We start from the raw sequence: 14150 nt of genomic DNA, 5'->3' as shown, positions 1-14150 counted from the left end.
CCATCATTTCTTCTAGCACAATAGTATTCCATCACATTCATATACCACAACTTGTTCAACCCCCAATTGATGGGCATCCCCTCAATTTCCACTTCTGGGCAACCACAAAAAGAGCTGCTATAAATATTTTTGTACATGTGAGTCCTTTTCCCATTTTTATGATCTCTTTGGGATACAACCCTAGAAGTGGTATTGCGGGGTCAAAGGGTATGCACAGTTTGATAGCCCTTGGGCATAGTTCTAAATTGCTCTCCCGAAAGGTTGGATTGGTTCATAACTTCATCAATAATGCATTAGTGTCCCAATTTTCCCACATCCTCTCCAGCAATTATCATTTTCCTGTTTTGTCATGTTAGCCAATCTGATGGGTATGATGTGGTACCTCAGAGTTGTTTTAATTTGCATTTCTCCAATCAATAGTGATTTAGAGCATTTTTTTCATATGACTATAGATAGCTTTAATTTCTTCATCTGAAAACTGCCTGTTCATATCCTTTGACCATTTGTCAAGTGGGAAATGGCTTGCATTCTTATAAATTTGACTCAGTTCTCTATATATTTTAGAAATGAGGCCTTTATCAGAGACACTGGCTATAACAATTGTTTCCCAGCTCTCTGTTTCCCTTCTAGTCTTGGTTGCATTGGTTTTGTTTGTGCAAAATCTTTTCAATTTAATATAATCAGAATCATCCATTTTGCGTTTCATAATGTTCTCTATCTCTTGTTTAGTCATAAATTCTTCCCTTCTCCATAACTCTGACAGGTAAACTATTTCTTATATCTAAATTATGTGCCCATTTTGACTTTATCTTGGTATATGGTGTAAGATGTTGGTCTATGCCTAGTTTCTACCATACTGTTTCAGCATGTACAACTGGAGTCACTTGAAGTGACTCACTCATTCATTCACTCAACAAATATTTCCTGTCCAACCACTATAGTAAGACCCTAAGCTCAAGTCTGTGGGGAAAGAGAGTTGACTGAGACCTCATCTGATCCTCATAGTACTCACAGCCTAGGAAGGGAGATAGAACTATAAACCAGATATAACTAAACATTATGATTATTTTTGCATACCTACAGCCATCTTCAAATACGAGTTTCATAAGGACAAATGGAGAGTTTATTCATCTTTCTGTCCCCATGGAGCAGACCTCAGGACATTAAACAAAATAGAAACTCAGGACACATTCATTGAATGAACATAAGTTGAGGTGCATGGGATTGCATATGGGAGTGGTCCAGGTGTTATCTATCAGGATGCTAGGGCTCTCCTCAGGAAATCTTGACCCCATAGAGTCATAACCAGATCACCAAAGCAGAGCTGAAAGGGATGCTTAAGATGATCTAGCCCAATCCTTTTCTTTTTTTTAAACAAGCAAGAAAACTGAGGACCAGAAAAGCTTAGAGACTTGTCCAGGGTAATATAGGTAATAAACGGCAGTGGGGGGGGGGGGGCGTTAAACTTGAGTCTTCTGTCTCCAAATTCTTTTTGCTCTACTGCACAAATTCCAAAGGAGTCACTTTGGCCTGGTACCATATTGCTTTAAGGGAGCCAGCCAGAAGACCCATATTATGTACCCAGCTCTCCCAGGACCAAAACTGCCTGTTCCATCCTTACTTTCTTCCCACGTGCAGCCCAGCTCCAAAGGAATTGTTCTGAAAGTGAAGGCTATAGGCAGGGCTTCCTTTGACAGTGTACCCTCCCTGTATATTTCTGATGCTTTGGAAAGATTCAGGGAGTCACACACACATACACACACACACACACACACACACACACACACACCTCTGCTATCTCATAAGGGCTCAACACAGGAGACCCTGAGCATCTGACTCAGAGAACCATGGAAGTAGACTTGATTCTCAGATATTGCAAGAGACAAGAGAGTGGTGGCCACAAGAAGCTTGGAGGACTCATCTAATGAGGAGCCAGGGATATCAAGAGGGAGAGGTGGGTAAGGAGAGCATTCCAGAAATGTGAGGCAGCCTGTCATGTAAGAGTGACTAGACCCATGTGACTAAACATAGAAGAGGTAATAATGGGAAATCAGCCTGGAAAGGTAAGGTTACTAGTACCAGGGTGTAAGATGCTTACAATGTCTAACCAAGAAGCTCAGATTTTGTCCTAGAGACAATGGGGAGCCGCAGAAGTTTCTTGAATAGTGGAGTGACAGGGTCAGACGTGCTTTAGAATATCAGTTTGACGACTATGTAGAAGAAGCAATGGAGAGAGACTAGCAGCTAGGTGGCGCCATAATGAATAGCGCTCCAGCTCTGGAGTCAGGAAGACCCAAATTTAAATCCAGCCTCAGACACTTACTAGCCGTGTGACCCTGGGCAAGTCACTTAACTCTGATTGCCTCAAAAAAAAAAAGACCATTGCAATAGTCCAAGCAAGAGGTGATGAGGGCCCGGACTAGAGTGGAGACTGTACAGAAAGTACAGAAAGAGGGACAGAGCTGAGAGACACTGTGGAAGTAGAATTGATAAACCCTTGGCAACTGATGAGGGCTGGGTGGAGGAAAAAGTCAGGAATGATGGCAGGGTTATGAACTTGGGTGCCTGGAAGGATGGCAGTGTCCGCTCCTTATTTCCATAACCTAGAGAAGGATGCTACGTACTCTCTCTGGACCAAGCTTAGGAAGGTATTGGGGGGAGAGATGGGGGAAATGGAAGGGAGAGAAAGCATCTCTTTTTCCTGCTATAGGTGGTCTGACTATGGGTCTCCTAGGACCTTAAATCCATGCTCCTCAGGCCCTCGCCATGGCCTTCTTCATGCCCTGCACAACTGAGTGACAGCCATGATAAGGCTCCATTTCCTTTTTTATTCCCTGTATATTTATGGCAGTAAAACCTGGCTCGTAACAGCTTTCCTGCTAATTATATCACTCCAGATTTATCTCATAGTGATTTTTGTGGCTTGCCCCAGGCACCAGAGCTATCATTGAGAAGCATCACCCGTCATCCCAGACTCTTTGCGTGCCCACTAACCCTGAGCCCCACACCCACTCTGGCTTTTACAGTGATTTCAGCAGGGGCAGAAAAGGCCAATGGGTGCTGGTGAAGCCCTCTACCCTCCTACCGAGTGCCTGATGTGGGGGAGGGGCTTCTTAGTCCTTTATTAACATTATTATCATTGGCAGTAATAATAATACTTCCACTGAATTTCTCCTCTAATGCCCTGTAATGCTGTGACAGTGACCCTCAGTTCTTAAAAGTCAGGCCAGTGACATGGAAGCTCTGGCAGATGCCACCAAGCTAGAAAGGGCCCAGTGGCAAACAAAGCCAGTCACCAGAATGTTGTCTACTAGCGAACAAATATTTGAGCCAAAGCACCTTGTGAAGAGCATCTAGGAGGGTGTGAGAAGTGTGCTGCATCTGTACCGGTGACAAGAACACCCATCCCCCTGAAATTATAATTCCTTAAAGTCCAATGACAATTCCTTATGTGGCTCTAACTTGTTACAATTTTAAAATGCTTTTGAATCCATTCTCGCATTCAGTCCTCACAATACCCTGGGAGGAAGACCCAACAAGGCTTGCTATCTACCCTCAGTACATAGGTGAGGAACTAGGACCCATGGAGGGGACGGGAAATGCCTGACCCCATTGAGAGACCTAGCAGCTGAGCTAGGACCAAAGCCTGGATCTTCCACCTTTCCTTTTAGAGGTCTTCCCACTATACCCCTCCAAAACCCAGTCAGTAAAACTGATGCGGGTGAAGGTATCACCGATGCAGCTGTGTGGAGTCGGCAGTCCCTGCCTCTCCTCCTCCTGACTCACCACTGTTCACTCTCACCAAGGAATAAGTCGGTCAGGAAGCCACTCCACTGTCATGGCATTCAAAGACACCAGCAAGATCCTCGTGGAGCCCGAAGTGGCCATTCAGCAGATCCGGATCACCCTCACCAGCCGCAATGTGAAATCACTCGAGAAAGTGTGTGCTGACCTAATCAGAGGAACCAAAGAAAAGAACTTGAAAGTGAAGGGACCTGTTCGAATGCCCACTGAGACACTTCGGATCACAACTGGAAAAACTCCTTGCGGTGAAGGTTCAAAGACTTGGGATTGGGTCCAGATGAGAATCCACAAACGCCTTATTGATTTGCACAGTCCTTCTGAAATTGTTAAACAGACCACTTCTATCGGCATTGAACCAGGGGTACAAGTTGAAGTCACCATTGAAGATGCCTAACTAATCATCTCTTTTAATAAATTGATTGCAACTATTTAAAAAAAACTGTTGCCATTTCAAAGGACAGTTTCTAGAGATGGAGATCTCCTATTGGCTTGATATTCCTGAAGTCTTTCCTTAAAATCCAACCCAAATCCTTCCAGCTGTAGTTTGTCAATTTATAATCCCAAGGTATAGAAGAGAAAGAAGAGGAAAAAAAGACTTCTTAGCTTCTCTCATTGTACCAGGGTCCAGGACAGGGAGTCACGAGACCTGGTTTCTAGTCTTACCTCTGTTGCTTGGTCCAGGGCCTTGGACATGAGCTTAGCCTCCTTCCTCATCCATGAGATGATAAGTTTGGTGGCACCTTGGTATAATGAGAAAAAAACAGGAACATAGGGTCAGAAGCCCCGGGTTTAGGTCCTGCTACCTGAGTGACCTTGGATGAGCCACTCTGAGCTTTGAGGTGCACACCTGGAAATGGGTGTTAATGATGTTACTTGTCTAAGAGGGCAGCTGTGAGGATCAGATGAGATGATGGATTCAAGTCTTTTAGGATCATAAAGAAAAATCAAGCTAAAAGCTTGTATTGTTATGACTATTATAAGATCCTTTATAATACTATACCCTGCAGGCCAGACCAGGTGGAGTTAAGCAAAGTGTTTCTGAGCTTGAGGCCTGACTGACTTTTCTTTTCTTTTCATATGATACTGTGAGCTACTATTATGTGCCACTTTCAAGTGTCAATCAGATTTAACACAATAGTGACAGAACTGCTCTGCTTGTCTGTGTTCCCTTCTGAACTTTCTTCTGCTCTCCTCTATGTATTTTTAAATATTTCGTTGGCCCAACTCACTTTTCCATGGTGGTAGTGCCATGATCTCTGGAAGGCCTTTGTGTCATTCAGAAATGGTTCTCTTTCTGTTAGTGTTGCCTTCTCTGGCCTCACTAATTCCTGGGAGAACCACCTTGGAAATGGATTTAAAAGAATCCAGAGGCTTGGTGGAAATGGAGTTTGGGAGGTCTATAGGTCTGGGAATTGTGAATTTTCAGAAGGAGCCAGAACGCCTATTAAAGAGCCTCATTGGGTTGGCAGAAGCTGAAAGAGTGTGCCCAGTCTTCTGAAGTGGCTCTTCAGCCCTTGTCCAGGAGGCTCCTAATTATCCCTAATGGAAAAGGTTCATTAATTCATAGCAGCTTTGGAAGGCTTCATTACACTGAGGGCTTGGCTTCTGCTTTATGCATGAGAGCCCATGTGCCCTCAGGGTTGCTGGTATGATGAAGTCAGGAAGAAGAAGAGGGCTCTCCCAGCTCCCAGGTCATTATCTGCACAATCTGTGCTTCATCTCTTCCCTAGAGCACAGTAGGTCAAGCTGGACTCCTCTTCCTCTCTAGGCCTCATTCCTCATCTGTAAGGCTTGGACTAGTGGAGCTGATTCCTAAATCTTGAGCTAGCAGCAACTTCAGAGGTCATCTAGTCCAGCTCCATTTTACAGATGAGGAAACTGAGGCCCAGAGAGGTTGTGACTTGCTCGGGGTTACGCAGATAGTATGTAGTAGAACTTGGGTTTTAATCCAGGTCCTCTGATGTCAGATCCAGCATGCTCTCCACTGTACTGAGCTGTTACTCCTACACTCATCAATTATTCTGTTCCCCTAACTAATACAGAATGATCATCATAATAAGTAATATTTTTGTAGGGCTTTAAAGTTTGCAAAATGTTTGACATGTGATAGCTCATTTGATCCTTCCTATGAACCATTATATTATATTACATTGCATTATGTTATATCATATCATATCATATTACATTATATATAGTTATAGACGTGAGGCAAGTGCTGTTGTCATCCCTGTTTTACAAATAAGAAACTAGAGCTGAGAGAGGTTTATGTTACCTATCCAGGGTCATGTAGCTAGTCCAAGGAGAGATTCAAACTCGGGTCCACCTGATGCCAAGTCCACTACTGAATCCACTACATCAAGTCATGCCCATTACTGCCTCCACACTCTTCACTCTTGTTTTCCCCAGTACCACTCTCCCCAGAATGTGCTGAACACCCTCCCACTTTTCTTTGCAGCCCAGTACAGATTGCAGCAGTAGGATGGGAGCCATGACACCTGGGTTCTGGTCCTAGCTCTAACTGGCTGCGTGACCTTGGGCGAGTTTTTTCTGGGACGTCAATATTCTCATCTCAAACTGAGGACCAACCCAAATCTGATAGGGCACCTTATAGTACTCCCGAGTCCCCAAGAGGATTTAGAATCAGACTCCAGAAAGAGTTCAGTCTCTGAGACAACAGGGAAGGAAAGGGAAAAGGAGAAGCCTTTGTTGGAGGGGCAAGAGGGATGTGGTCATTCAGAGGTCCAGTGTTAGGAAGGCAGGAAGCCCTCAGAGGTAGGGCTTCCAGGACTGGTTCAGGCAATGCCCAGGGCCCATCACTGCACAGGACTCATTAAACGAATGATCAAAGTGTAGACCAAGCCAGCCCACCCTCAACTAGGCAGTCCCTAAGTCGCCAGCTCTAAATTTGAATCATTATTTCTGAACCCATTCATTTCAACTTAGCAGTAATTCCATCAGGCTTGCAGGCGCTTCAAAGTGTGTACCTTTGTGCTATCTCCAAAAGAAGGGTTTGCTGAGCAAACTCCTATTGTACACAGGATTTCAGAGGGGAATGTTTAGCCTGCTGAAGAGAATAAACCATTTCCAAGCACTTTATAATCTATATGCTAATTACAAATCATTCCTATCTATTCATTAAAGTAGGTCTTCAGGGACTCCTAGTTGTCAGCACTTGGTTAGCATAGTTAGATAAGGTGGGATTGAAAGCCATAAAACTAGAGGCTTTTGCATATGGGGAATGTAGGTGAATGGAAAGAATCTGGGGGGGGGTGGGGGGAGAGGCAGGACAGCTGGATTCTTCTCCAGACTTTGGGGCTACCTTCAAGCTTCAGCTGGAGCAAATGACATTCCCTCTCTGGGCCTCAATTTCCTTATCTGAAAAATGTAGCTGTTAATCCCTATCCAGGCTGCCTTATGGGGCTGTGGGGAGATTGATGTAAGCGGATAAATGTGGAACTCTTATAATCTTTAAATCTGTCTACAAGTGTGGGCTATTATCACTGTTATTGGTGTTTATTAATTCATATGTTTCAGTAATTCAGCCTGACCCTTCCCAGGGTTAGTATGAATTATTGTATTGACTAAACAAGTGGGAAATTAAGGAGAAGAGTGTGGTTAACCTGTGGATGGATTCTTGGTACAAATGAGGTAAGGGTCACATAATCCATCCCTCAGCACTCTACCCAGACGAGCCCCAACCCTGGTCATAGACTGAATCCTAACCATGGCTATAGACTGTCTTAATTTATGTCATTGATCATAACGAAGCCAAGAGGGGAGTTGGGGTGGTGCAGTACAGCCCATCCCTGTTTCTAGAGCCCTGTTCTACTTATGGGAGTCAAGGGCATCATTTTCAGTTGGCAGCATGGACTCACATGCAGAAGTAGAGACAGATACAGTGGGTGGATAGATGCTAGTACAGTGTCAAGGTCCTGGTGGTACTCTCTCAGACAGAACTGCAAGCTTCATTCTCAGAGGACAGGCAAGGTCTGCTAGCAGGGGAGCTGACAGTGGCCTGTGTTGTGTGCTCAGTCAAAGATGGGGATCTTCCAGTGGCCCTTTGGTTGCCATCTGTAAAATCTCTTTCCTCCCTAGAGACCCTTTGGGCCCATTGGACCTCTTTTTTTTGAGGAGGGAAGACAGGGCAATTGGGGTTAAGTGACTTGCCCAAGGTCACACAGCTAGTAAGTGTGTCAAATATCTGAGGTCAGATTTGAACTCAGGTCCTCCTGACTCCAGGTCCGGTGCTTGGACCTCTTTTAACAGGGAGAAATGCTCTTGTAAAAAGTGGATGGTTAATTTCCCTAATCCACAAGATGGGGTGAAATGAAGAACAGCCCCTCAGGGCCACTGGCATTTCCACCGAGGAGTGGCGTCTGCCTCACCTTGTCTTGTCCTGCTCTGCTTCCCTCTTGGCAACAAGAGGGTGATGTTGGGAGAGGGCAGCTATTCCTTCTCTCAGCCTCTAACCTCTCTCCTTCCTCCCCTTTGTTCTGATCAACCTTGTTTGCTTCGCATCTTTTCTGAGTGAATTCCCCAACAGACAACAAATAGTTTTACAGAACCACATGCACAGAGTCCTGGGCGGGGGCAGGGGAGCTAGAATAGAACCCAGATCTCTCTGAATCTAAGGCAGGCTTTCCATCCATTACACCATGCTGTTTCATCATCTTTGTCATCACTCTCTTTGCTGTAGTAGTCATCGTCATGGCCATCATCATTTCTTTGAGGAAACTGGATCTCTCTGAAAGGGGAAGGCAATAGCCAAAGATCGCACCATCAGAAGACCCGGAATGTGAATTCAGAGCTCCCTGTTTCCTGGCTTAGCCTCCCGTTCTGCGGAGGGCAGGACTGGCTGACAGCACCAGAGATTTTGTCTTCTTCCACAGGGCAGGGGGGCTTCTCAGGTCAGAGGCCTTGTCTTCTTCCATCAACCTGCGGATTCTCAGAGCACAGGGCCAGCATCCCAGCTTCCTCTGTCTCCTACCAATCCCGAACACTCCCACGTCCAGTTGCCATTTATTGATTGATCTCATTTTGGATCAGGGCCACAACCTCTCGCCTCCAGGCTGGTACTAGAGCAGCCTCCAAAGTCTGAGTGGCTTAGCTTGAGTTTCTCCAACACTGGGCTTCTCAGCATTCTCTGTCCACACTTAGCTGAGAGGCCCAAGACTGAGCGACTGGATTCAGCAAAGCTTTTCAGTGCCAAGTATGTATGTTCAAGGCACTGAGGATATAGAGCCAAAAGGGAAAACAATCCTACCCTCAAGAAGCTTATATTCTACTGAGAGAGAAGCAGGAAAGGGAAGAGGATGGACAAAGGTCTTCCTGATTCCTTCCACTATGCTCAGAAAGACAGATCTGTGGATTCTATACCCAGGGTCTCAGGCCCCAGCTGTTTTGTGTCCCAGGAAAGACCCTCCAACTCCATTTGCTTTGGGGAAAAGAGAGGGTGGTCTATCCTGGGTCCTGTGCTTTTGATGTGCTAATGATTTTATTAATGACTTGAATGAAGGCATGGGCAACTGGGTGGCTCTGTGGATAGAATGCCAGACCTCGACTCAGGAACACCTGAGTTCAAATCCAGCCTCAGACACTTACTAGTTGTATGACCCTGGGCAACTCACTTAACCCTGCTTGCCTCAGCGTCCTCATCTGTAAAATGAGCTAGAGAAGGAAATGGCAAACCACTCTAGTATCTTTGCCAAGAAAACAACAAATGGGGTCACGAAGAGTCAGACATGAGACATACCTGGCATACATGCATGAGGTGCTGCCAAAAGGGAGAGCTGATGTGTTTGATTACAGATTAAATGTTCAAGTACTAAGTGGGGACCTTTATGTAGCACTTAGTCAACAAATATTTTTAAAGTGCCTACTATGTGCCAGGCACTACGCTAAGCACCAGGGATACACATTTTAAAAAAAGACAGCTCCTGTCCTCGAGGAGCTTACAATCTAATTGGAGAAAACACTCAAAAAGAAGGGAAGGAAAAGGGAGAGGGAAAGGGGGACATGATGAAGAAGTGCAGCCAATAGAAAATGAAGAAATGGCTGGCCTGGGCACCCTACGTCAGTGGAGGTTTTGAGAGGAGGCCTCGGCGCCACTCTTCATTCAGAGGGCTCCCAGAGACAGAGGATGCTGATGAGATTTGAGTATTAAAGTTAATGTGATCTTGCAGGATGACAAGGTTCCTGGGGATGGAGAAGGCCAGAGGAGTGCAGTTGGGTGGGAAATGAAGTAAATGTTAAGGTTTACAAGTTCCCGACCCATTTTCCCACTTGGTTCTCACAGCAGCCTGATGAGGTAGGGAGCAAAAGTATTCTTCCTTTTTAAAGATAAGGAAACTGAGACTCAAATGATCTGCTGATGGCTGGAACAGCTAATGTCAGAAGCCAGATTCAAACCTAGATCTCTCCTAACTCCCAATCCCATTCCATGCTGCCTCAGTGAAGAAACCACAGTTATCCCTTCCACATCTCGGAGGTTAGGGGCACAGTGCCCCCACAGTCTGGAAGATCTGCCAGAAATTTTTGGCCCTCCTTTCATACCAGAGAAGAAGCCTGAATTTTTTTTCTTTTATGGGGTGTTTAAAGTACCTTATTGTACTTAATTGTAAAATTGGTGGCAGTTTCTGTGTTGTTTGCTGGCCTTTGTGCATTATCTGCGACTTCTACAAAACTCCCAAAAAAAATCCCATTTGATTTCTTTTGCTGACTCATGATATATCAAAACCTCGATGGGCAAAGTTGCAATGGGGAAGGGATAACAGTACTCCTATCCCTTACTCTAGTTCCAACTCTCCCGCCTAGGCCGGTTTAACAGATGGCTGGCCGGTCTCCCTGCCATGAATCTCTTTGCCTTCAATTCATCTCTCCTCTACTACTTTCTGAATGCTCAGCCCTGACCCTGCCACTTTCTTATTCAAAATCCTCATTAGACTTAAGTTCTTCCATTAAAGCCCGGCCTGTCTCAGCTAAACTTTGTTATCTCCCCAGCACCAACACAGGCCTCTGTTAGGGCAGCACATTCTGGAGAAATAACTAATTGAATTAAACGACTCCTGATTGCCTTTAAGATAAAATACCACCTCCTTAGCCTGGCACACAAGGACTCTTCAGCCTGTCTCCAGCTGGCCCCCTCCTCACATTGAGACTGGCAGTTCACAGATTTTATGCTTCCACCTTTCCACTTTCTGAAAGCTTTCTCTTTAAGGCAGCTAGCTGGTGGTACAGCAGAGACAGTGCTGAGCCTGGCATTAGGAAGACCTGAATTCCAATCCAGCCTCAGATACTTACTAGCCGTGTGACCCTGGGTAAGCCTCTTCATCTGTGTCTGCCTCGTTTCCTCATCTGTAAAGTGAAGATGGTAACAAATAACTTACCTCACAGAGTTGTTCTGAGGGTCAAATGAAGTAATATTTGCAAAAGCACTTAGTACAATGCCTGGCACATAGTAAGTACCATATATGTATATGTGTATGTATGTAGATTATAAATGTATAGATGTGAATACACACATATCTATAAGTGCTTTAGAAACAAGAACTTATTTGATCCTCACTACCTAGAAGGCAGATACTATTATTATCCCAATTTTATGGGAAACTGAGGCAGACAGAGGATACCTCGAGGGTTCCACAACTAAGAAGTATCCGAAGTCACATTTGAACTCGGGTCTTTCAGACTCAAGGCCAAGCGCTGTCACTCGTGCCTCTGATCCCATCCCACATCAAAGAGCTGGGGAGCAAGCCTAATTTTCCTTCTCACCAAGCCATTTTTCCCCTCCAGAATAGTACGTAGAGAAGGAATGATGGGATAGAGGACCTTGAAGCAACCACCCTTCAATGATAAACAAATCAGCAGACTTCCCAGGGCAGGTGAATCTGCAGAGTTAATATCCCCAGATCCACACCTTGGCGTCCTTCTCCGCCTCTCACTACTCCTAGCAATTAAAAGGTATTTTCTCTTTTACTGTAAATGCAGTTTTCCTGTGCTTCCCATCCATTACATACATTAAAAGATCTTGACCCATCCATTTTTCCTCTCTTGAAAGAAAGACGTACTACCCAGAGCCAATTAGGATCGAGTGTGGGAGATGAGGGTGTTTGTGAAGGCATTTTCTCTCTGATTGCTTGCATTTAAGTCTGATTATCCTCCCCTCACCAAAACAGCACCAAGTTACAGCATCAGGAAGGAGATATCTTTCTCTCTCTCTCTCTCTCTCTCTCTCTCTCTCTCTCTCTCTCTCTCTCTCTCTCTCTTTCTCTCTCTCTTTCTCTTTCTCTTTCTCTTTCTCTCCCTCTTTCCCTCTCTCCCTCCATCTCTCTCTCTTTCTCTCTCCCTCTCTCTCCCTTTCTTTCTCTTTATCTATCTTTTTCTCTCTCTCTTTCCCCACTTCTCTCTCTCCCTCTGTCTCTTTCTCTCTTCATCTCTCATTCTCTCTCTCTCCTCTTTTTTCCTGCCCACCACCCCCTTTCTGGAGAACAATAAACCATGGGTAACTTCCACACCACCCACGTGTGATATTTATACCTCTCTGTTCTTCAGGATACAACTTAAATATTCCACTCTCCAAGCTTTCCCTGATACCCACTCCCACCCCACAGCTCCAGGTGATCTCCCTTGTCTCAGCACCTCCAAAGCATTTTTTACCATTCACAGAACCAAAGAATTCAAAGGGACCTCAGCGTTCATCTAGTTCAATCCATAGCTGGTCAACACTTCATTTTCCAACATCCCCACAAGTATTCATCCAGCCCCTGATGACCTCCAGGGAGGAGGATCCCACTTCCTCCCAAAGCAGCCATTCCACTTTGGGATAGCTCTCCTTGTTGCAGATGTTTCCTTCCATTGAGCCTAAATCTTCCTCTTTTCACCCTCCACCCATCGCTCCTCATCATGCTTTCTAAAGGGCAAAAAGAACCTGTCCAGTTTGGCCTTGATCACCTACTGTGTTGTAGATGTTTGTGTCTATGTCCTGGCCACACTTCTACACTGGGATCTCTGCAAACACCAGCATCAGATCCTAGCCAGCTGTCTCTCTCCCTCCCAGCTTAGCCAAGGACTGGGCTCTGCACATAACAGAGGCCTGGTGAATGTTTATTGAATGAATGTTAGCTGACATTTGTATAACACTTTAAGGTTGACATAGCTCTTGATCTTCCCAAAAACCCCATCAGGTAGGTAAACACATGTTTTATTATTCCCTTTTTACAGAAGAGGAAACTGAGGCTGGCGAGGCTAAAACAACTTGTTTAGGGTTTGAACCTGGGTCTGTCCAAACTCCAGGTTCATCATTATTTTCACTAGACCCTGCTTCCCTCTGTGTGAATTAATGACTGAATTTTTGAACTGTTTCTCTCATTTCTCAGACCCCAAAACATAGGGATGTGAAAGAACCAGGGAGGTGAACAGAACAGAGCCAAGGTTGGTCAGCCATGTCTCTAGACACCCCGAGTTTAGGGAATTGGTCTGGGACAGCCATGGCCACTGAATGGGCACATGCTGAAGGATCACATCCCTGAAAGAGAAATAGCAAGCTGATGTCTGTGGCAGGAATCTAGGAATCATGTGGAATTGTAGCCCTCTCTGCCTGCTGGCAGCTCAGCATCTACACTGGTTTTCACTAGAAACTCCTCTTTAAAAGAAGCATTGACTTCTGGTTAGGGCCTGGGTGTGAAGGGATGCTGCCTCTTGTCCTCTCTGGTCTCCATCTCCATCTTTGCCCTAAAGGCCACCAAAATTGAGGGTAGCAATACTCAGCAACACTGAGGCAGGGAGGAAGACCAGGAAGATCCAAGACTTCTAGCCTCCCAACACAACCATGGAGTTGGCAAAGTTTGTCAGAACAGAGAAGATTGTCAGTATTAAAAGGACACGTACAACATAGAATGTCAGAGCTGGAAAATCTATTAAAACATAGAATGTCAGAACTGGAAATGACCTTAGAGCATAGAATGTCAATGGTGAAAAGAACTCTAAAACATATTAACATCAGAGCTGGGAGTAACCTTAGAACATAGAACACAGAATGTCAAAGCTTGAAGTGGTCTTAAAACATGGAACATAGACTGTCAAAGGTGCAAATGATCTTGAAATATCAAACATAGAACATCAAAGCCAGAAGGAACTTCAGAACATGGAATGTCTGAGTTGGGAGGGGATTTAGTGAGGATCTCATCCAGCTCCCTCATTTTACAGAGCAAGAAACTCAGATGCTAAGGGGGAAGGGCTTGGTCAGGGAAGCATAACTAGCCAGAGGTGAAGCCAGAATGCAAATCAGGTCTCCTTCCCAGCTAGGACCTCCCTATTCAATGAGATGCCGCTATCATCTTATCCATTCT

General features: G+C 45.0%; 2 protein-coding genes across 2 annotated transcripts in view; both read left to right on the top strand.

Moving 5' to 3' along the window:
* CACNA2D2 (calcium voltage-gated channel auxiliary subunit alpha2delta 2) overlaps positions 1–14150 on the top strand; it is a gene marked incomplete in the record, with an annotated part of 383646 nt that overhangs the window by 217195 nt on the left and 152301 nt on the right.
* LOC118831571 (40S ribosomal protein S20-like) lies at positions 3839–4198 on the top strand. Its single transcript, XM_036738956.1, has one exon. It carries the CDS (start codon positions 3839–3841, stop codon positions 4196–4198), a length of 360 nt encoding a protein of 119 aa, XP_036594851.1.

The sequence above is a fragment of the Trichosurus vulpecula genome, chromosome 9 (assembly GCF_011100635.1).
Source record: "Trichosurus vulpecula isolate mTriVul1 chromosome 9, mTriVul1.pri, whole genome shotgun sequence".
NCBI classification, from domain to species: Eukaryota; Metazoa; Chordata; class Mammalia; order Diprotodontia; family Phalangeridae; genus Trichosurus; species Trichosurus vulpecula.
Note: the sequence above shows the minus strand (reverse complement) of the source record. Positions and strands in the feature narration are given on the sequence as shown.

What these genes read in the sequence shown, in the direction of transcription:
- LOC118831571 (XM_036738956.1), top strand. Translation starts at nt 3,839, where the DNA reads ATGGCATTCAAAGACACCAGCAAGATCCTCGTGGAGCCCGAAGTGGCC.